Genomic DNA, 25,331 nt, shown 5'->3' with positions numbered 1-25,331 from the left:
CCCGAACTCACATACTTGACAAAGGTAATAGGGAAACTGCCACCATAATTATGGGAGTTCATTTGGTAAAGAACCGGCACGTTAATCCTGATGTAGCAGGGTCGAATTCAATTCTAGTAAAATTTGTCTTTGTTCACGCCAACGATAAATACCCAATCTAAGCGGGTTAAAACTCTTTGTTTTTTAAGATAAAAGAAGTTTATACGGAAAAAATTCTTATGAAAAATTACGTAAAAATTTTAGATTTATTTTCACGTTAGTCAGCTTGATTTCAATTTAAAAATTTGACCAAAAACAAAGGAATTTCAATCGCAATATGCACAATATTACAAACCTGTGAACATTTTGGCTCACATGGTTAAAAGAAAACACCATTGTTGCACACTTTTTGTGCTTTTATACACGAGAAAGACTTCACCCCTTTCTTAGATTCAAATTAGTGACAAGTTACCTCTGTCTCTAAACGATAATTCACTTCATAGTGGGGCCTTTCTATAACATTGTTTTTCATTAAAAAAAAACTAATTATGACGATAGTAGAAATCATTCCCTTATACAATTTCTGTCCTATTATTTTGACGAGAAATAAAACAATTTGTTTATTGTTTGAGTTTATCGCTCAGTGAGCGTTACGTTCATTTTCTATTCCATTTTTTAAATCGATGTCATGTAATTAATGGGCAATCGGTTTTTGGTGGGTTTTTTTTTCTCGTGACCCACGTGGCCGATCGATCTCAAACTTCTACGGGTTTGTCAGTTTATGGTGGGTTATATTATACAGTGCTTATACTTCCAGCAACGGTTTTGTTAGCAAAACCAAGTACGTAAGCGAGGCGACATCAAAGATCCGCGCCGTACACAGGTCGCCATCACACCGTGGCGCAGGGGTCACAGGCATGACGGGCTCACGTCTCAGAGCACGGCACACATTCCAGCACACGCAGCCCACATTCGCGGACTTTCGTCTCAAAACAATATTCCCTGGATTGGAAAATTGATTTCAGGTGAATATGGAACAACTAAAATCCAACTTTGGGGAAGGAAAATGCGGGGAGTTTGAACAGTTTCATGCTCCCCGCATGAATCAGAATCAGGCGTGGTAATTTAAAAACGGTTCTGATACATTTTGTTTTTGGCCATGACATGGATCTCTACTTAACGTGAACGTGTACATGTGTACGTGTACATGTGTACGTGTACATGTTTTTTCAGGAGAGTTGCGTACAAATTAATACGGTATTGTTTTAGTATTAACCAGAAAATACGTTGTACTTACTAATTGTCGTCTCTTGAGACGAGAATTATTTTCTTAACATTGTTTTACTCGTTTCTCGAAAACTACAGCACCTCGGCAAGTAATATTTTAGCTTTCTACAATCACTATCTTCAAATGTGTGGATATTGTGTTTTGTGTCCGGCAAAGGGTACCCAAACCCTTTAAAAGACTGATGGAAAAGTTGTTTTTCTAGTTTGATGACATAGTGTCTGGTTGCACAGGAACGCCAAGGCCCCGTTCCAGTTTCCATTTTGTTAAAATCGATGTGCCTAGTTCCTCCGCAGACGGTTTGTCCTTTATTAATAAATGACAACAGTAACGGCGAGTGATGAAAAGAAACTCACGTGCATGTCATACGTCATTATTAGGGTTAATTTGTCACGTGAATAAGATAACCAAATTGCAATGGGCCCTACCCGTAACCATGTACATTTCGGAAATAGTTTGCTGTTCAGTCTAGAGTCAGAAACGTGAACTTGCCTCTTCGTCTATAGGTGGCTAATTTTTGTAATAAAAGGCGGAAGGTAAGTTTCTTGGTTGGATTTTCCCGCCTCATTGTTTTGTTGTTTCAATTCAATAAACATTAATTATTTAATGATGGCATTATGCAAAGACAAGTACATGTTATTTAATATTGTATGAAACTGCTTTAAAATAGCAAAGGTCTTGGGTTCGAATCCCATCCGATAATATGCCTGTGATTTTTTTTCACAGGACTCCGGTAAGTACTGAGTATGCAGTGCAAACACACATCGGTGTATGTCAAACCACAAACCAAAACTAATATACACTTATTATTATTATTAATTCGGTGGGAATAACGAATGACACATATTAATAAACACGCAACAAAAACACAAATCTTCACCAATATAAATAACCCCAAATCTTACAACATTGTACAATCATCCAACACGAAGGGTAAAAGTGAAGCAATGTGCTATCCTTCCCCTATGAAAGGCATTGACTTGGGCATGAACAAAAGACAACATCAAAACAATGAAAGAGACCAGATAGTTCTAGTTTTGGATTCAAACTATGGTATCCTGCTATGCGACGATTTACATTGAGCTTTAAATGTGATTGGTGTTGCTATGGTAATAGTAAATGGAAAGTATCAACAAGGGAAACATAGCATAGGAACATTTCAGCATATGGTTTCGACGGTTGCCTTTTTCCAAATCAACAAGCTGGGAAAGTCACACCGCTAAGTTCATTACCTCAGCCACCATTTCAGACTTTTGTGTTCAATTCAACGGCCTTGCTCGGTGCTGAGAGAGAGAGAGAGAGTGATGCAGAAGTTATGTGAGCATTTATTGCAAGTGTGACACAAAATCAAGCAAATACACGCTTTAAAGGCACTGGACACTATTGGTAATGAATCAAAATAACTTTTGAGTAAAAAGCTTATACTTGGTAATGAGCAATGGAGAGCTGTTGATAGTATAAAATAGTATTGTAAGAAACGACTCCCTCTGAAGTAACGTAGTTTTTGAGGAAGAGGTATTTTTTGTATTTTGTTTTCTCACTCAAAAAAACAAACGAATTTAGCTGAAGCCTTTTATTATGCATCTAAAAGCACACATGCAGGACATGTTTTACTTTCATTATTATCTCCAGAAGACGATCAGAGCATACTGATCGAAACGTCGAGTTGAAACCAATGGTTCTTTTGAGAACCACCCCAACTCATTAGAGATAGTCATTACATGGTGTTACCGCAAACCTTTCGATATATCGTATTTCCACCATGCAAAGTTTCAAATCCTACTTAATATTCTCTTGCAAATTCGATGACCAATTGAGTCCAAAATTTCACAGCGTTGTTATTTTATACAAAATGTTGGGATACACCAAAGTGAGAATACAGGACCAAATTTCATGCATAGAGCTACCTAAGCAGAAAATATTGCTTACTGTCTGCTATAAGCAGAAATGAACATGGTACCAGACAGAAAATTGTGCATGTGACATGGTACTTTTGCTGGTAACCTTATTCTGGCTGGTAAGCATAATTTTGTTGTGCTTAGCTATTTTGTTTTCCTTAAGCAGCTCTATGAAATTGGGCCCAGGCTTCTGACAATAATACCAAAGGTGTCCAGTGCCTTTAAAAATCTAAAAGAGTTCTGGAACTCTTCCCGCTGCGCGTTACATTGCCCGGTAAATCAATTTGCACGCGTCAAAATACATATCCTTGCCGGGAGGAAAGAGAAGCGTTCGATCCGGCATGCAGCTCGGGCCTGATGACCACCTGCACATACCAATCTCCCACGGAAATTCACTTTGACACTTTGGCAATACACTGTGATTATTTCTCGAGACGGGAAAACAAAATTCCATCGTCTCGAGGTGCAGATTTTTTGTCCCCTTCTTAGTTTTTCCTCTGGCGAGAGATAAAAAGTCGTATCGGCCTCAACTCATCCACTTGTAATTGTGTAATTAAAATCACCCTTTTTTCGGTGACCTCTTTTTAAAAGTATTTCTTTAATATATCACATCTTTTTGTAAGTGTGTTTAAACAGGCATTAGACTGCGTGGGCCCGGGGCTTCTGCAAATTGAAACGGAGGCATTAACACCGCACGTGCGCCGCTGGCATTGCTTGGCATTGCTTGGCATTGCTTGGCATTGCCTTTATTCGGGTTTTACGTCCGTGAGTACATTTTTGGCGCGATTTAACAAAACGGCCAGACAGCTCAGGGAGTGATGTACGGTTCACCCGATCTGCAGCTGCTGTTCTCCCTCTCCTCTCCGGGAGGAGGGTAAGGAACTCTTGGGGTATAAAACCGGTCAATGCCGTGAGACTCAAGGAAATCTTTGAGTATAAAACCGGTCAATGCCGTGCGAGTCTTGGGAAGACTCGGGGTCGAAGACCGGTCAATGCCGTACGACTCAGTGTGTCCAGAAGTACAAGGGACGTACGGATGCCCACTTTTCGGCCACGAAGAGCCCATAGTTCAATTCCAAGGGTACTTAGTGGCGTCACTTAGTCGACACCACTTGCAATCCATGTATCCAATAACGGATTGTGTCGTCCGTTAAAGTACCATTTACGTACATCGTGTCAAGTCAACAGTTTGTAAACAGGGTACACAATAACTTACTAAACGTATCTAACTTTAGAGCTGAAAAGACTGAGTGTTGACGTCGCAGCCTTGTTTACGCTGCGAATGTTTCACAGGAGTTGTGATCACTTTTGTTTCTTCATTCATAATGGTTTATTCATAAATACCTCAGACAGTTTCGCTATTCCTATTGGTGGAGAGCGTGTCACGTGGGTGTGTATAAACCTTCGTTTATGACCAGTAAAAAGTGTTCAAACATGGGCGTGACACGTGAGCTTGCACCTGTGCTTATAAGACAGTTTCTTCATTCCTATTGGTCGAGAGCAACGGCCGGACAAGTTATGCCACATCACGCGATACGCGCGACGCGCACAGCTGTCCCTTATAAGGAGTTGTTTACCCGAGGGCGGCGAAAGGCCTTACCATTTTAGAGCTGGAGAGGTGTTGTGTTGTGAGAAATCATTGAACAATTATAATGAGGCGAAGTCAAAGTAAATTATCAAGAACCAGGCCTCGGCGGGTTTAAACCACTAGTTGAAACCCGATTCAACACACTTTGATTCCCATTCATAAATACCTTTTCGGTAAAAAAACATCAACACTTTTTGGTCAAAAAGTAAAATAAATGCAAACATTATAATAATTGTTCAATGATTTCTTTCAACACAACACCCCTCCAGCTATGAAATGGTAAGGCCCTCGGGTAAACAACTCCTTATAAGGGAAAGCTGTGCGCGTCGCGCGTATCGCGTGATGTGGCACAACTGTCCCGGCCGTTGCTCTCGACCAATAGGAATGAAGAAACTGTCTTAGAAGCACAGGTGCAAGCTCGCGTGTCACGCCCATGTTTTAACACTTTTTAATGGTCATCAACAAAGGTTTATACAGACCAACGTGACGCGCTCTCCACCAATAGGAATAGCGAAACTGTCTGAGGTATTTATGAATATTCTATATTATTATAGTCTTGGGTTCATGGCCTGATGCTTAATGATTATCCACCTGGAAAGCCGACTGCTTGGCTTGAGGTTCAGTGAAATAAATGCTCCCTCAAAATAGGTCTGGAACCTAGTCTACCCGAAGTATGAACCCCAGTGACAGAAATCCACGTGTATTAGCCTCTTTTCAAGCAGCAATATTTATTTTATTGACGACTGTCTGTCGTGCCCCACCACGTGGTGTTTAGTTAATTAGATAACCGACTGCACCCAATCTATAAAATTCGCGCAGAACTACATAGGATACCTGGAAAGCGTCAGTTTCAGCAGTGACTAAAATGTAGTATGCCATTTTCTTTTAATTAAAAAGGGGGGACCGTATTGACCAGTTATAGATCCGCCCCTGGAGTTTATGCCTCATCGTAAACAAAGCGTTAATTGTGCTTCGTGTAAACCCACAAAGTCATAGCCCAAGAATAATCGTTTTCTCGGTGGTGCATCTATGTTAAATTTACATGCGACTTTCTTAGAATGACATTGGTTCTCGCAGTAACTGTGGAAGGAATTAATGTAGAATGTGAAGAAAAACCTCCTGTGTTTAGCGCATTCAAAAAAGGTACTACTTTAATTTGAGAGTAGGCCTATTGCATTTAGATATTTTACAGCTAAATTATATTTTCTTTGCTCTTACGGACAATTGATTTACAACTATTTGTGATCTTGTACAAATGCTTGATTGAATAAAACACAATTAAAAATAATAATAATAATAATGCGGGGATCTGATAGTTCTACGTATTTAACATTTGCTCATCACATCAGTCGTATTTAGTAGGTGACCATGTTTATTAAACATAATGCCGTTTGATATCATTTGTGACTGGCTCCCTGCTTAGTTTTGATTAGCAAGTATTGTACAGTGTTCAGCACTACTTCTCGTTAAGCAGAATTGTGGATGGACCTCTTACAAAAACGTTACCACTTTACAACAGATTCTTACACCCCCAAATAATATAGGCTTAGCAGATTCTCCGATTGTTCACATAGCCACGTAGATTTTTTTCAGCCAACTGTGTTAACCCGCGCAATATTTTCAAGAATACTAGCTTACCGTTTTGTGGTGACTGACGGTCTTCTGAATATCATGAGAAAAAGGGGGAATAAAAAAATATATATAAAACATAAATTTTGACCGTCAGCAACTGTACTCCCACAAATCATTCTGACTCTTTGCATGTAGTCGAATTTCTGCCAAAGAGTGCCTCATTCCCGAGTCGTCACAAAAGGTGACATTTATAAAAGCTTAATTTGTTTACTATTGCATTATTTAGGTATGATGTTGTCACGACGTTTCTGAAAAGATGTATCTGTTTTTTGTTTATAATGATATTTTTAAAAGTTGAACAAAGAATATACAAGAGGGGGATTCGAACCAACGACATCCGGATTAACGTGCCGGCGCTCTACCAACTGAGCTATCTAGACCTATGCTGGCGGTGTCCATATTTTGTCAATATGTTTGTTCGGGGGTGACAGTCAGAAGCCATACATCCGTTAACTGCCGTGTAGCCAGGGATCACACCCAAATTACGATACAACCTGGGAAGCGGCAGCCAGGGGATCACCTTAAGGGGATGCGACTATTTGTTGCAGATATAACATACATGCACATTATTATACACATAATGAATGTTTATGAGTGCAATGGTGCGAATATGTTCATGAGTTGAAAGATGGAATGTTCTATTCAACGAGGCGGAGCCGCGTTGAATGGAACATTCCAGCTTTCAACGAATGAACATAATTCGCACCATTGCACGAATGAAAAACATTCATTAGCCTATTTGTTTTATATAACATCCAAGTAAATCTTTGTCATTTTGATTGAAAGATACAACTTTCAAAACAAACAAAGCGTAGGCCTACAATTTTTAATTGTAGAAGCCGAATGCTAGTGCAGTAACACTGCTGCGTTACCAAAGACGGGCGCACGCAGTGATGTTTTTACTCAGCTTTTTCGTTCCATCCGAAAAGTACCATTGCACGCTTGCAGCGTGCAATGGTACTTTTCGGATGGAACGAAAAAGCACGGTGAGTGACTCAGCGTGCAACGGTACTTTTATTTGCTATCACGTGACGGACAATCCTCCAATCAAATGGCAAGGATCTGCTTGGGTGTTATATAAAACTTTCTAACTAAAAGAACCGATAGTTTTAACTGCTTGTATAGTTCTATATTTTTATACTGTATGCCATGTTTTAATAATGTCCATCTGTAAGTCCCTTTTTGTCTCTTCGTAAATTGTGGCATCAGGAGATTAACTCGATAGTAATTTAGTTCACTTTTTTAAAATCCTTCAGGGGTGCTGCTTTTTTTTGTTATTGTATTGTATGTTCTTGGATTTGTTTTCTTACTGTTTTTATTGTCTGTGCTTGAATTTTTGCCTGTGAAATTAATAAATTAAATGAAATAAATGAAATGAAACCGATGGTATAAATGCTAAAGTTAGTTAACGGCCTGGCCTTTCGACCGTAGCAGAGTCTTTCTATCAGCCTTCTAGAAAGACGCATGCTAGGGTCGAAACGTCAGGCCATTGACTAATTTGTGTGTTAATTTTTAAGTGATGAACACTGAAGCTATATGTTTTCATTACTTTTTTAATCATTGTTCCCAAAAGAAGAATATAGGCCATATTAGGGCATTCTTTTTGTTGGAGTGTTGTCCTTGCTTGTTGGGATTACAAAGTGCACATTTTGTCTATAATCCATCTGCCAAGAGCAACTTCACCAGCATTCAAATGAATTGAACATTGGCCATACCAACTATATAGATCAAATTTGACTTTACAAGTTTTATATTTATTATAAAACAAAATTGTAACGTACATATTTATAACTTAGCATCGATTTATCACAGTGGGCGGCTACAACAAGAGGGGAACAATAATGAACGATGTCACACATCACTGCAAATATTGACAAACACATTGCCATTCATCACAAGAACAGATGCTTTAAGAGGAGTATACCACTGGAGTAACCATCTGTGCCTAAAGAAACTGTTCTCATGCATCTACTTATACAGCTTCGAGAACCTCATTAGAATAATTGTCTCGTTTATTTTGTGTTTATTTTCAGGTGGTATAGACAGGGTGGTTGAAGTCTGTTGGCGACTGTATAATACAACTCAAGTCGACTTGTACTAGTCTAGTGTCACCACTCTGCATTTTACTCACCGGGGTGAAATGAGATGCTAATTTCTCTATCATTGATGCGGGAGACAAGACCCAGCCTTTGATGCCCGCAACTTATCTGACTGTGGATCCCCCCGGAGGGAGACTTGGATTGTGATAAACATCAGCGGGAGCTGCTCCGAGCATAACGGTAGAAGCTTATGACAGTTGCGTTCAGAACGGCTAAGCCTTGCACAATCTGGGCACAGAGAAGTGTGGGGTGAGAAGAAATAAAATCATCACATGTTCAAAAGCCACGTTGTATGACTGGAGTCTTACACCCCTTGCTGTAAATACAAGGTTTTATTAATTCTTCTGTCAGCGGCGGAACTCCATTGCAATGATTTGTCTCTGCGTCTTCAAAACCCTCAAGTATTGACCAAATATCGGATGGAAATCAATTTGTTGTGACAACATCTCGAGGATTAATGATCGGCGTGCTGCGATTGTTGGATGCGTCCAAAGTGGACACCAAGGCGTCTAAGAGACTAGTCCAAGACGGAACAAATTCCAATAATATTTCACAAATTACCAATCTTCACACAGGAGAGTACACCATTTGTAACACTCGAGGGATCTCATTCTTTCTCCCGAGACCTGGATGGTAGTGTGACGTTGTGTCATACTTGAAAACTAGAGTTTGGTAGTTCTTGATATAAAAAAAACAACCTCGCACAGTGAAGTGGCGATTTGATTAACTTGGATATATTTGACAGTGTGTAAAGTCCAACTACATTTCGTCTTGTGAAGAAGGTATACTTTTCAACAAGAACTCTCGTCTAAGCATCATGGCGACTGCGACCACCGCCTACCCGTACTCGCTTATAGATAGCAGCCTTCCACCGGTCAATTCTACTTTCTTAGTGACCAGTATTGTGGATGTAAACTCGACGAACTCTTCGTTGATCACGGAGGATTTTGACGATGACCGTAACAGGGGCGTCCGGATCGGGTTCGGGTTGAATATCTACCTGACCGCTACGCTGTACGGTATCGTCTTCGTGCTGGCCATCGTGGGCAACATCTTGGTTCTCGTCACGCTGGCCCAGGATAAGAGGATGCGTACGGTGACCAACATGTTCCTGCTGAGCCTGGCTTTTAGCGATCTCCTCTTTGGTATATTCTGCATGCCGTTTACGGTGGTTGGGAACATGCTTGGACGATTCGTCTTCGGAGCTGTTATTTGCAAAATCGTACCGTACATTCAAGGTGAGTTTACCTCAAAATGTTTTTGATTGTAAAATATTGTGGCTTAAAACAATGGTGTTTGAAGCTTTGCATGGTGTGGAGAATAAGATTAACTATAAATGTAAATATGAATAGTAAACTTGCGGGTACAACCATGAGTAAAATCTCTTTTGACGAAATAATGTTTTATATATTTCCAATTTGCAATATTTGAAATGAAAAACTGTGCCTCAATTAATAGTGTCATACTCAACCTTCTATTTAGTTTCAATTTGTATTTATTGTTTGTAAATTTGTAAAGTGTAAAATTAATATTCAGCCTTTTTTTGTGCTGCGAGGACAGTATTCTAATAATACAACATTATCTATATATCTATAATTTCCCCAACATTGTTGTACGTGGCGCTCTTCTTTAAAATACGGCAATTCCATGACAAAACAGCCCAATTTACATCTATCCATTCTGAGAAAAGCAAAGTACAGAGATAAGCAGAGAGTTAGGACTAGTCCTAACTTGGGACTATTCCTAAAAGATATTTAAAACGTATGGCTAGTCCTAAGTTTGGATGAGTTACTCGTCCCAAGTCGAGATAAGAATTGTGAAATCCTCCCCACAGTGCCTTTAATATTATGTACGAAATGTTTCCCTTGAATGAACCAAAATTATTTTGACGGTGTGGCATGTTCTCATTATGCCGTTCTCTATTGTCAGTCCCATTTGGAACCAGTTGAGAAATCCTCCCCACAGTACCTTTAATTTTATGTACGAAATGTTTCCCTTGAATGAACCAAAATGATTTTGACGGTGTGGCATGTTCTCATTATGCCGTTCTCTATTGTCAGTCCCATTTGGAACCAGTTGAGACCCCACAATGGAATCTTTTCAGACAACAACACGAGCATAAAAAAACCTTTCACAAGGGAGTCATTGACAACTGTTCTACATATAAATTACTTATGTTGTGCTTTAATTAAGTATGAAATATGAGTATCGTCATCAAAATAAATTGGGACTGTATTACATAATTCTAACAGCAAAAACAAAATAGGATTGAAGAGGCAGAGGTATACATAAGAAATGCCGTTCCCTTTAAAATTGTCAATATTTGGAACATTTGAAACAAACCCATTACTCATTAAAGGAACATTACAGAATTGGTAAGCAAACAAATCGTGAAGATCACAGATTAACATATAGGTAACTTACACGGTCTAATGATGATGATAGTAGAAAACATCCCTTCAAATATTTATGTCTGTAAAGTGACGTATTTGATAAGAAATAAATAATCCAATTTCGCATTTTTTGAGTTTTTCGCTCAGTGAGCGTTTTATTCATATTTTGGTTTTGCATCGATGTCATGCAAAACGTGTAATTGTTGGTTTGTCACTATTCACTCGTGACCCAGATGGCCGATCGATCTCAAACTTCTACAGGTTTGTCAGTTTTTTATTTGGTGGATTACATAAAGTACTGCCAGCAACTGCTATGTTAGAAAAAGAAATTATATAATGTTCGCTTATGAGGGAGTGTTGGCTCTGAAAAGAGCCGGTTTGGTCTCGACGTTCCCAACAGTATACTCTGCTCGTCTTAACAATATCCATAAGCCTGCATTAAAATACCAATTTGAGAAAATTCATTTTGCTATATGCCGTTCCCTTAAATATTGTAAGCACCATTTTGAACATTTGAAACCAACCCATAAATGGCCACCAAGTCATACCCCAGTTAAGTCTCTAGAAATGTCAACCCTTTGCCTTTGCAGTCTGAGTATGACCAAACAGACAACAAGCCCGCCCCCGTGAACATCTTAACAATATCCATAAGCCTGCATTAAAATACCAATTTGCGAAAATTCATTTTGCTATATGCCGTTCCCTTAAATATTGTAAGCACCATTTTGAACATTTGAAACCAACCCATAAATGGCCACCAAGTCATACCCCAGTTAAGTCTCTAGAAATGTCAACCCTTTGCCTTTGCAGTCTGAGTATGACCAAACAGACAACAAGCCCGCCCCCGTGAACATCTTAACAATATCCATCAACCTGCATTAAAATACCAATTTGAGAAAATTAATGTAGCTATATGCCGTTCCCTTAAATATTGTAAGCACCATTTTGAACATTTGAAACCAACCCATAAATGGCCACCAAGTCATACACAAGTCTCTAGAAGTGCCAACCCTTTGCGTTTGCAGTCCGAGTATGACTTCGAGTGTCTCGAAACAGACAACAAGCCCCCCACCCTGTAAACATCTTAACAATATCCATCAACCTGCATTAAAAATACCAATTCGAGAAAACTAATGAAGCTATATGCTGTTCCCTTAAATGTTGTCAGCACTATTTTGAACATTTGAAACCAACCCATACATGGCCACTAAGCCATACCCCACAGTCTCTAGAAATGTCAACCCTTTGCGTTTGCAGTCCGAGTATGACTTCGAGTGTCTCGAAACAGACAACAAGCCCCCCACCCTGTAAACATCTTAACAATATCCATCAACCTGCATTAAAAATACCAATTCGAGAAAACTAATGAAGCTATATGCTGTTCCCTTAAATGTTGTCAGCACTATTTTGAACATTTGAAACCAACCCATAAATGGCCACCAAGTCATACACAAGTCTCTAGAAATGTCAACCTTTTGCGTTTGCAGTCTGAGTATGACTGCCAGTCTCCAAACAGACAACAAGCCTCCCCTGTAAACATCTCAACAATATCAATCAACTTGCATTAAAACACATACCAAAGTGAGAAAATCAATTTACCTACTTCTGACCTAAATACCTCGACGTAAAATTAGAACAGAGTGTCCAAATTGGAATGGCGTGAAATGTAATTTCGTTGCCTGGGAGTCCCCAGACAAAAAAATATTCGGCCAATTGGAAGAAACGTGCAGCATCGCGCGTAATTCCCAGTGGTTGAATCCATACAATATTATGTTTTGACCATTAGGCCAATTTTAAATAAATACCAGTTGATCGTCTCCTCCCTCATTCTTTTTACAGAGGCCGAATTTTTATTTTTTATTTTTTACAGTTTATTTCAAAAAGAATTTTGTTTTCTGTGAAATTTTGAAGACTAAATAATCTGTTAATAACTTGTAGCTAATTGAAGTAAGTGTTGACTTGAAACTGATGATCTGGTGGCCAGTTTGAATTAAGATGCTTGGCGGCCACCTTTGACAAAAATAAAAAGGCCCTTATCCTCCTCTTTTAGGAAAACCCCGGACGATCAACTGGTATTTATTTTTTACTTGGCCTTATTATTGTTTGATTGCATTTTGTTATTGATGCTTTCATGCTTGATTGGTTGGACCAGACCTACCACTGTTTCAGACCTAACTAGTCTATTCAAACTCATTCCCCCACTTAATGTTAAATTGCTAGACATTTCCGTTGCACTGTAACGCAATGCTGGCTTAAAACAGGTGCATCGCCAGGTACCTTTTGTCTTTAACCGCTACGCAGTTTTCCTTCGGTAAGATTGTTATCTGCGTTGTTCATAATGTGTTGATCGCATGTATTTTTCTCCAGTGGAGTTATTGAACCCCGTTCTACTTCAGAGGCCGATAGCCTTTCGAATTTTAGACTTTAAAGGCACTGGAACTGTCGGAAATTACCCAAAATAAATTGCTAGCATAACAACTTACTTGGTAACATGCAAAGGAGAGATGTTGATAGTGAAACAACATTGTAAGAAACGGCTCCCTCTGAAGTAACATAGTTTTTGAGAAAGGGATAATTTCTCATTAAAATATTCCAAGACTTCCGGGCCTGAAGTACGAAGGCCCATTAGTGCCAGCAAAAAATAAAGTTCAAATCCGTTATTACGGATTCGCAATCCGTTATTACGGATTAGTAATCCGTTATAACGGATTTGAAATTTATTTTTTTACTGGCGCTAATGGGCTTCCGTACTGAAGCCTTTGGTTAATATTAGGCATCTGAAAACACACACATTTGTACAACAAGGGGTTTTCTTTTATGTCATTACTCTCTTGCAATTTCGATGACAAATTGAGTCCAAATATTCACTCTTTTGTCATTTCGGCATATGTTATATCTCCAAGTGAGAATGCTAGTCTTTGACAATTACCACAGGTGTCCAGTTGCTCTGCAGTGCCTTCTAAGATATTAACATCTAACATATTTAACATCTATTATTTCTAAGATATTATTCAAACAGGACAAACATCTATGATGTTTTATACTATATCGAAAACTGATGTAGACCTCTAATAATCAAACATTGTTCTTACCATTTATTCTAAGAGTGATTATCAAAGGCCCTTTTAAGCCAACAGCTTCGCAAAACAGAAAACGTCTTAAAACCCTGAAATCTTATGTTGCTTTATTGTGAAAAGAAGAAAACGCGCTGCAACGGGTCTTAAAGGCAGTGTGCACCATTTGTTATTACTCAAAATAATTATAAGCATAAAACCTTACTTGGTAACGAGTAATGGGGAGAGGTTGATACTATAAGCATTGTGAGAAACGGCTCCCTCTGAAGTGACATAGTTTTCGAGAAAGAAGTAACTTTCCATGAGTTTGATTTCGAGACCTCAGAATTAAATTTTGAGGTCTCGAAATCAAGCGTCTGAAAATCATTACAGGTGAAAACAGGCGATGGTTTTCTAATCAAAGTTATCTATAGAGAAATGGTTTCTGATGCAAACTTTTAAACCGATCCAATTTAAAATTCCAGAACACACATACTGTACCTTCATCAAGAAGCCATCTGGTTTTTTTTCTTTTTCTTCTCCCACATAAATCCCAAATAGATTCTGTCCCCCTCTTTGTTGCTGTTGAGCTCATGGACACGGATTCACTCTAGGTTCAACCATTATTAGGTTGGGTGGAATCCAGAAGACAGCAGTGCTTGATAGCTCATATTATGTGTACTGTACCACTCTTGTTTTGCAAGACAAGAACTGAAATGAGAGAAAGAGAAGAAAAAAAACAGTTTAAAGACTAGTCTTCTCACTTGGTGTATCCCAACATAAGCACAAAATAACAAGCCTGTGAACATTTTACTCAATTGGTCATCGAATTTGCAATAGAACAATGAAAGAAAAAATGCAATTGTTGCACATATTTGTGTTACTTCATATGCCTAAAAAAAAATCAGGTCTGAAGTCTTTTAATATTTGAGTGAGAAATTACCTTTCTCCAAATTACGCTACTTCAGAGGGAGCCTTTTCTCACCATTTTTTTTATAGTATAAACAGTTCTTCAATGCTTACTACCAAGAAAGTTTTTATGCTAACTAACCGTTAGTTTGAGTATTAACCAATAGTGTCCAGTGCACTGGCCAGTGCATTTGAACTGTTTTAATTTGAACAATATCAATTAGCTATGGGTAAGCATTCTCATTTCATTCATTTTATTTCATTTCATTCAATGGTTTATTAAAAATCAATTCAATTCGCTGCCAGCGGCAGAATTACATGAACAGTACATAGTTAAAAATTTGGAGTAAAACATTACATTCAGTTCAGTTCAGTTCAGTTTTATTTTCCACTCAATCATTTCAGATGACAAGATATAACATAGAGTAGTAAAGATACACAATAGATTAAGTGGTGGAGGACTCCCAAAAGCAAGCTTGTAGGGTGGAGTCCTCCAGGGATGTGAGTAAATACAAACGTAGTTTGTTTTCAGAACAATGCCTGGGATATTTAAAACACGACAAAAAGTTACACATGGAAAGACATGGACAAACACTAACAATTAAAATGGCCTAAAAACTTACACACAAAAACGGAGAAGTACTGTTCACTCTAAATGGAAGGAGAACATAAGAACTGGCAGAGAATTATCTGACTACAAGTCAACATCTGAACCAAAAACGCAAGACCACCAGACGTTTCCAGTCATGAATTTACTTGCCCCGATGCTATTTAAATTACTGACCTCGGGATCGGGTCTTCATCTGTCTTCCATGTACTAATCTCGAGCCCTTGAGTAGATAACGGCCGTGTATCAATTTCCAGCCCTAGAGACAGCCGTGTATCAATTTCCAGCCATTGAGTAATAAAAATAACCCATCTGTGAACGAAGAAATCATAAATATGTTGGTGTCACGAGAAAACAATCTTGTTAGTTAAATATTCACACTTATTTAAAAAAAAAAAACAAAAAAAAAAAACATCAAAACTGGCTGTTAAAGGGCCAAGTTAAATCAGAATTAAAACAAGCAATTATTAATAGGGAAAAAAGATACACAAAACACATAAGCTTTAGAATTACTTAAAAATGTATATTCACAAACAACCTCTCAGATGTTCACCGTGCCTATATACCCTTATTATAGTTCTGAAAATTTGAAAAGACTAACCGACAAAACGCTGCCTGAAAATCTGTGATTAAATTATATCCGATTACGAAGCTTCATTTTCTGGTAATTAATTGGAAAAAGCGATAGGTATTTTTAATTCACAGAATAATTGTTAAGTTTCCAACGGCTTTCATTAACTCAACGCTTCATTACAAACTCGCCTCATTAGTGTTTATAACTGAATAGCCAGAGGCCATTTGATCTGTGATATTACATGTTGAAGGCACTGGACATGTTTGGTAATCGTCAAAGACCAGGGCCCTATTTCATAGAGCTGCTAAGCACAAAAATTTGCTAAGCATAAAATTTCATCCCAGATAAAAACAGGATTACCAGCCAACTTCCATTTTTTGCATAGTGCTTGTTACTGGTATTAAGCTTTTGTTTGCTTATCCTGAAAATCACATGGAAATTTGGTTGGTAAACCTGTTTTTATCAAGGAAGACATTTCATGCTAAGCAAATTTTTGTGCTTAGCAGCTCTATGAAATGGGCCCAGTACTCTCACTATAGTTGTATCCCAACCTTATGCATCAAATAATAAACCTAATAAAATTGTTACTCATTTGGTCATCAAAGTCGCAAGAGAATAATAGTGTAAGAAAAAACACCATTTTGTGCACAACTTTGTATGCTTTCAGATGCCTAATAAAAGGCTTCAGCTGAAGTCTTTTATTACTTGAGTTAGAAATTACCACCTTCTCAAAAACTATGTTACTTAAGAGGGAGCCGTCTCTCACAATGTTTTATACTATCAACAGCTCTCCATTGCCTGTTACCAAGTAAGGTTTTATGCTAACAATTATTTTGAGTAATAACCAATAGTTTCCAGTTAGGGTTAAAGGGAAAGTACACTATTGGTAATTGTCAAAGACCAGTGTTCTCACTTGGTGTATCGCAACATATGCATAAAATAACAAACCTGTGAAAATTTGAGCTCAATTGGTCATCAGAGTTGGGAGAAAATGATGAAAGAAATAACACCCTTGTTGGACGAATTTGTGTGCTTTCAGATAGGAATAAAAGATTTCTGGCTAGAAGTCTTTTATTATTAAAGTGAGAAATTACCTCTATTTCAAAATTTATGCAACTTCAGAGGGAGGCGTTTCTCACAATGTTTTATACTATCAACAGCTCTCCAATGCTCGTTACCAAGTCAGTTTTTAAGTTAATATTTGTTTTGAGTAATTACCAAACATGTACCTTCCCTTTAAGAGAAGAGCCAAAGAGCGTGTTTTTTTCAGCAGGTACGATTTGTACATAATATCCCAATTGGAGCAAATTCTGTACATTTCATGAAGATTACACTGGCAGATTTTTATTATTACCAAGAAAGAGGCACATCTCAACACCTGTTCAGCTGATTACTGAATCATGACTCTTGAACTTATGTGGAAATTGTGAAACAAAAAGTAAACTTTTACACGACCAGCGCAGTAATCTTGCCTGCCAGAAAGAATCTGGAATGTACAAGGCTCACCATTTTGTAAGGGTCTGTACAGTGGTCATCATTGGTTTGAGTTTAGTCTAATTTTAGCTGGGACAGTGATTTACTCGCGCTAAACAATTATATTATGTTCTATATAACAAATCAAGGTATATATACTTTTCTTTGATTGTTATGATAAAGCACTGGACACATAGTCAAAGACCAGTATTCTTCTTGGTGTATCCCAACATATGCATAGAATAACTAACCTATGAACATTGGATTCAACCGTTGTTGAAGTTGCAAAGTCATATCCAAAGTTGTTTCTCATTGAGATGTGGGTGCTCTTTATCAATTATGCTTTTGGTAAATTAATAGTCTATGCATGGGTAGAAATTGTCTGAAAACCAGCTAAAACATTCGTATCAGGTTTGTTGGTTGATAAGCTTAAACAAACATCTGTCTGTTATAGCCAATTGTTTTTCTGATTTCTAAGTTTATAACACAACCTCACAATTTTTGTTATTATAGGGTCTTGTTGGCCATTCCAAGTGGTGTTTTTTTTGTATTGATGATAAAGGTTTAGCCTCATTTTCACATCTCATTTAAGTGTTTATGGTTGATAGTACTTTTTTTCAATTCTAAGTTTACTGATTATGTAAAATTCCAACATGGTTTATTTTGTGTTATCGTTCCATTGACATAATAGTGATCTATATTTGTGTTTTATGTCTTTGTTTTAAATGAGGGAATACAAGGGTAGCGACAAGTTCTTAAATGGCCGTTTAAAACTGGCAGGGTCGTTGCCGTGCGATGGCGAGGGCCTTTATCGCACGGCAACGATCCTGCAAGCTTACAAATAGATTACGTGCTGTTACTAATAGCTATGAATTGCATTCAGCGTGCTAAGCTTGCGCGCACGCGCCCGACACGCAGAAGCCAGCCGGTTATAGACAGCTGGTCCTTATCAACCGTTTAAACACCCCCACATGACGCCCTCTCCACCAATAGGAGTAGAGTAACTGTCTGGGGTATTTATGACTACATATTCGCAATAGTTCTTATCTGTAAAAATTGTCTTAATTCGGTCTCTGGCTTCGATGACTTTGTTATCAATAAACCATTTCAATAAGTTGTACCTTCTTACCTTATTATTACAGGTATATCAGTCACAGTGTCCGTATGGACCATGGTCGTCATATCACTGGAGAGGTATCATGCCATCTGCAACCCTCTGTCGTCACGTGTCTGGCAGACAAAAGCGCACGCGTACAAGGTAGGTTGCGATAACTGTGAGACAGGTGTGACAAAATGATGGACAGGAATCAGTCAGGGGGAGGGGGACTCAGGGGAGGGAAAGTTTATGATCATATTACAAAGTTTACTTATAAATTTACTCATCATACAATAAATCAAGGAAACATGAAAACATGATTATTTGTGTTTGGGCCCATACAAAAATCAGATGTGTGTTGTAAACACCGTCTGCTCTTCAGTACTTTCCCGAGTAATGTGAACAATTCCACAGGCATATCACTCCAGTGGGATTTTAAAGGGGAGGGGAAATGTTTGCAATATAGGACCACAAAAAAGGGAGAAGTCAGAGACTTGTGTGTTCCTCGGCTGACAGGGTGTGGTTTTAAAAGAACAAATGCAATAAAATTCACAAAAATTTGTTAATGGGCCATAATAGTTCAGTCTTGGTCTGGAGGGTAACGCTCCCCTCACCTTCCACCGAGAGTTCTGGGAAGGGGGAAGGGGTCGTGATAAACCACAACAAATTTGGGGATGGGCTCATGCTAAACTGAGGCTACATTAAAAGTTCTCAATTTGACGAAATTACTCAATGTTAAACATGTGGATTTTTCCCAGAACGATTTTTAAAGTGACAATTTTGACGTGACAATTTTTGTTGAGGTTGACTGAAAGAAATCTTTAAAAGTATTTACTGATTTTATTTCCCAAATAGGCCATAGTTGGGGTGTGGATGGTGGCTTTGTTTCTCAATCTACCAGCGGTAATCTTCAGCAAGTTATTCTCGTTCAACAGCGGCACCGTATTCAGATGCGATGAGATTTGGCCTGCTACACTCTATCGAACAATTTATAGGGTGAGTTTCTATAGTTAATCAGTCTAGGTTAAAGGCACTGGACACCTTTGGTAATTGTCAAAGACCAGTATTCTCACTTGGTGTATCCCAACTGTGGATTAAAGGCACTGGACACTATTGGTAACTGTCAAAGACCAGGATTCTCACTTGGTGTGTCCCAACTGTGCATTAAAGAACAAATCTGTGAAATTTTGGACTTAATATTTCATCGAAGTTGCAAGAAAATAAGAAAGAAAACACATTTTCACTTTCAGTTCAGTTTACACGAAACTAAACTATGTGCATTTTCCCAACTCAAAATGAATGTAAAGACATTACTCACAGATGGCCCAATTTCATACACCGCAAAAACTGAGGTGTTGACATTGACATTGTACAGAAGAAAGAGTCAAAAGTAACAACGAAGGATGTTAAAATAAAACTAGTTTCTGCAAAAAAAGCAGAATACAGTACATGTAGAATGCCAGTTACCTTAGTTCGGACAAAAATTTGTCATCACTGGTACATCATAAAACAACACTATATGCAATGACGAAGATGGGGTGTCGTGGCTGAATAGATAAGAGGACCGAACTCAAGCTCTGTTTTTTTCTTTTCAGCCATGTGGTGGTTCGAGTCCCGGTCATGAAACTTGTGTCCCTGAGCAAGGCCTTAAACCATAAGCTTCTCTCCACCCAGGGGTTAATGGGTACCTCTGAGTGCAGAGTTAGTTCTTGTGATTGATTAGCTTAGTGCTCTACATATTTGGCTGTATACTCCCCAGGGAGCTGAGATGGTTTAAGGAATGATTTAAGGCCCAGTGACCAGGGGTAATAATGTCAGAAGCACTTTACCCCCTGCAGGCTGCATAAAGCGCAACATGAAAATTGATTATTACTAATTAAACATTGATTGCATGTGCAAGACCAGCTGATAAAACTGAATATTATTCACTACATGGCTTATTACAGATGTGTTTGTTTGTGATTCTAATGGTGGCTCCACTCTTCACGATGCTCACTGCTTATGGCCTTATCATCCGAGAGCTACGTAGAGGCATGAAGCTTGAACAATGTGGAGCTGATAATGGTAGGTCCCAGGGCGGATTGCACAACCCGAAGCCCACATACTCGCACAACTCCTGTCCGCCATTTTGGTTGTCCAAAGCATGAACTAGAATGACTCCGCAAAAAGGCAGAAATGGTAAACATGCATTGTTTGAAGGTCCAGAAACCTGTGTACCATCCTCCTGTGCGTGTTTTGACATAAAAAATGGCAGACAGGAGAAGCGTGGGCAAATGCGCTGCGCGTTGTGCAAGGACTTTATTGGTTCAGTTTTAATTCAGAGGGGGAAAAGAAGTCGAGGCACCATTCAAGCCATTCTTACGGTTCATATTCGAAAACCATTCAAAGGCTAGGCCTAGATGGGGAAGAGTTCGGGTCCCAATTTCAAGAAGCTGCTTAAAGTTTCTCAGCAACAACATGAGTGGGGAACCAGTCGCAACAATGTAAACTTTATAGGATTTGAGGCATTGCTGGAAGTTATTTAGCATATCTTCACTGCTGTTCAGTGGCAAAATATCTCGAGTTTTAAATATTTAACCAAACCGAGGGCTAGGGTCTTGAACCTTTCTAGGATGATAATCAAGTTATTGTGATCCCAGGTCAAAATTCCAGTTGAACCTAGTTAACTGGGGTCAACTGGTTCAACTGGAAAGTGACCAAACTCGTCCATTTTCCATATCAACCAACTGGTTTGGACTAGGTTTAACTGTGTTCAACTAGGTTGAAATTATAAACCATTTGGTTTCTGTCCATTTTCCATATTAAACCAACTGGTTTTAACTGTGTTTTTCTAGTTTATCAACTGGTTTCAACTAGTTCCAGTTTAACTAGGTTCAACTGGAATTTCGACCTGGGATATTAAAGAAACACATAAGAGTGTTTGGGAATACATCTTGATTAATGAACATGATTATTATTGCTATAATCAAGACAACTGAACTTACTATTTATTCATGACGGCAGTTTCACATCCTATCCTGGTCGCAGCAAAAGGTTGGTGACATGTTTCAGGGTCACTGAACTGTGCAGACATCCAGGGATCTTCACTTGTGTTCCTCCTGATGAAGCGGCTGAAGTGGTCAGAGAGTTATAATATATTACCTGGATGATGGAGAATATTTATAAAAAATTCTATTAATGAACAACTACTTATTATTTCAAATGGTGTTTTTTTTTTTCGCAGAGAAAAGGGAGAACGGAATAGCAATGAAGAACATGGGAGACGAAGCCTCCTGTAGCCTCAACGAGAAAAAAACTAAGAAATCCGACAAAAAGCCGGCACAAGCTACGATGCGGAGCACCTCAACCAGCGGGGCCAAGAAACGCGTCGTCAAGATGCTCATCGTCATCGTGGCGCTGTTCTTTGTCTGCTGGACACCATCTTGGGTCGGCAACATCTGGATCATGATCTCTGAGAAGAGCGCCAGCGAGCACTTCGGCCGGGCCGAGGTGACCATCTTCAAGCTGATGACGTACGCCTCGGCGTGTGTCAACCCCATCGTCTACTGCTTCATGAATAAGCGTTTCCGACAGGGCTTCCTCAACGCGTTCTCATGCGGCCGGAGAGGACGCGCGGGGGACCGAGCCACGGCGAGCGGTGACGTCAGCCGATTTCAGTCGACACGGCGCACAAATGTGCCGCGACCTAGCCCAACGAATTACACTAACGTCTCGTCGGACTCTTCGGTGTAGCTTGGCGTCGGGAGAGGCTAACTAGCAGTCCTGGAACTTCATCTTTTGACCTTGTTCAAAAGGCATCGCCAGTTTCATTTTTGCAAAGGGCATTTCCATTGGAAAATCTCAAAGTCAATGGCAAACTTTTGAAGGGCACCAAGGCCAAGACCAGGGGCAACAGAGGCTGAGAACTCTGTGGCATGGGTGTAGTTCCAGGCATGTACTAGCACCTCCCTTACTTGGTTGACCAAGTGAGGCAGGTTATCCACGATTGTGTCATTTTTTGGGCCACACGGCTATAAAGGTAGTCAGAGATAAAAGATATGTGTATAGATTTGTGTGGAGCCATCAAAATACTTTCATTAGTTTGTTGATATGGTCCTCCCGACACATTGAAATGGACATCTTCAAGGTCCAATTTATTTATCTTCCCAAGGGATATGGCATTCTGGCTTGTTTTACATAAAATTAGAAGTTGCAGGAATGGTAAAATATCCATTTTGAACTTCTACTTGGGGGTCAAAAACTAAATTTATGAACGCTGCATACGTTCAGGCGCAGAAGTTATAAAATAACTTGATACAGGATGGCATTATGCGGTCAATGAGCTTTGGTGTTGATTTTTGAATTTTTTGTTTGTTTTTGTCCCGCACTAAAATTTGATCGCAAAGTTTTTTAATTCTGACCAGCAGTCTTGCATGCTTGGCATTTTTTATCTCCAAAGCCAAACCTTTCACAATCATACAGATTGTTTGGTTTGGTTTGATTTTGGTTTTGAATATCATTACTACCGACATGTTCGACATTACATGTTTACAAGAAAAAAAACATAGAGTCTGGACTTCCTGCAGGCATGATTTGTACACAGCCCACTGGAGGAACAAATCAAATGGGTTGTGTTATGACGTTTGCACTGTCCGATATAATCAACTATACAAAATCTCAAAAAAATTTCGGTCATTTTATATTATTGTACTTTGAGTCTAGCTCTTAATTGAACTTTTAGCAAACTTAAAAGTTTCCCAAACTAGTCCTTATGATCAAAGTAGTACCTTGCCTTCCAGAGAGACTCTGGGTGTACAATATTAATCTTTTTGTAAATAAAGTGTAAATGGTATATATAAAGAGTGGCCAAACACAAACAAGTTTAGTTTTTAAAACAAATTTGGGTACACGCACTGTTGTAATTTCTGCTATAATAGCACTGTTGTAATTTCTGCTATAATAGCAGAAAGCTTATAAATGTTAAGAGTAAAACCCCATAGTTTAAAAAGGGGCTCGGTTTTTAACAGTATTATTTGCTTGCAGCACTTCTCTTACAATAGACCGATCCAGTAGGCTCCGCCCACAACGCTTGTGTGAGCAAGAACACGTGGGGCTCTCCAATGCCTTTCTGCACAACTCTGCCGCGCGTGCCAAAATACGCGCACGCATGTCGGACCTTATTTGTCGGACCTTCGTTGCGTTGTGATTGGTCAATACGCAATGGGGCGGAGCTTAATGGATCGGTCTATTGATTCTTGGTTCTATAATAATTCCATGCATGATCAGCTTCTTGGTGAATTGGAGAGGATTTAGGCTCCAACAAATCTCATCAAAATGTGCCAATCGGGTAATTTTCGTATAATATTAGTTTACACTCTTACCTGCCGGGTCGATATTGGGTCTCCCAGGTGAAATGGAGTCTGACCCATAATTGGTCAGTGTGGTCTGACCCATTTTTGGGCGAGTGTAAACAGAAATCTGTGAAAACAAAAACAAAACAAGAAAGAGGTCAAACTAACAAAGAATCCATGACAAAAACTCCTTTTATTTTACCAGTTTCTGGGTCAGCCTGACTCAGATAAGGGTCAGGTTCCTTGTGACCTGGAATCCTGGTTAAAATCTGAATCATGAATGTTAGCGTGTGGCAATGATCGTTGGATATTAAATGTAAGGTATTAACTTTGCATGGCACAGGTTTTTAAAGTTTGATACCTCGTCTTATACATATATTCAAGGAGTCATATTAATGTACTATTCATAAATACCTCAGACAGTTTTGCTATTCCTATTGGTGGAGAGCGCATCACATGGGTGTGTATAAACCTTTGTTTATAACCAGTAAAAAGTTTTGAAACATGGGCATGACACGCGATCGAGGTTGCACCTGTGCTTATAAGACAGTTTCTTCATTCCTATTGGTAGAGAGCAACGGCCGGGACAGTTGTGCCATATCACGCGTGACGCTCCCAGCACTCCCTTATAAGGAGTTGCTTAACCGATCGGGCCGAGGGCCTTACCATTTCATAGCTGGAGGGGTGTTGTGTTGAAAGAAATAATTGAACAACTATAATTTTTGTATTTATTTTTTACATTTGACAAAAAAGTTTTGATGCTTTTTGACCGAAAAGGTATTTATGAATGGGAATCAAAGTGTGTTGAATCGGTTTTCAACTAGTGGTTTAAACCCGCCGAGGCCTGGTTCTTGATAATTTACCTCAACTTCGTCTCGGTAAAATTATCAAGAACCATCCCAGGTCAAAATTGCAGTTGAACCCAGTTAACTGGGGTCAACTGGTTCAACTGGATAGTGACCAAACTCGTCCATTTTCCATATTAACCAACTGGTTTGGACTAGGTTTAACTGTGTTCAACTCGGTTTAAATTATAAACCAGTTGGTGTCTGTCCATTTTCCATATTAAACCAACTGGTTTTAACTGTGTTGAACTAGTTTATCAACTGGTTTTCAACTAGTTCCAGTTAAACACAGTTTAACTAGGTTCAACTAGAATTTTGACCTGGGATGCCTTGCTGGGATTAACCACTAGTTGAAAACCTCTTCACCACAAATTGATTCCCTTATTTGAATACTAATAACCCGTTAATTTGCATTGGGGATAAATAACACTTGGGTTTAATCCTTACACCAATGTGTGTGTGCACTGTATTCTTAGTACTTTCCCAAAATCATATTACTCCAGTGGAATTCAAACCCATGACCCTTGCAATTCTAGAGTAGTGTCTTACCAACTAGACTACCGAGATTGC

At 38.9% G+C, this 25,331-nt stretch overlaps 1 protein-coding gene across 1 annotated transcript; it reads left to right on the top strand.

Annotated features, from left to right (window-relative positions):
* Nucleotides 1–1,768: 1,768 nt before the first annotated feature.
* On the top strand, nt 1,769–23,690 carry LOC117293799 (cholecystokinin receptor-like). The gene is made up of 6 exons (XM_033776241.1): nt 1,769–1,800; nt 8,416–9,719; nt 18,633–18,748; nt 19,442–19,582; nt 20,533–20,650; nt 21,810–23,690. The coding sequence occupies exons 2-6, from the start codon at nt 9,299–9,301 to the stop codon at nt 22,316–22,318; spliced, it is 1,305 nt and encodes a 434-aa protein (XP_033632132.1). The 5' UTR covers nt 1,769–1,800; nt 8,416–9,298; the 3' UTR covers nt 22,319–23,690.
* The last annotated feature ends 1,641 nt before the right edge of the window (nt 23,691–25,331 follow it).

Source organism: Asterias rubens, chromosome 8 (genome assembly GCF_902459465.1).
Source record: "Asterias rubens chromosome 8, eAstRub1.3, whole genome shotgun sequence".
Lineage (NCBI taxonomy): Eukaryota > Metazoa > Echinodermata > Asteroidea > Forcipulatida > Asteriidae > Asterias > Asterias rubens.
Note: the sequence above shows the minus strand (reverse complement) of the source record. Positions and strands in the feature narration are given on the sequence as shown.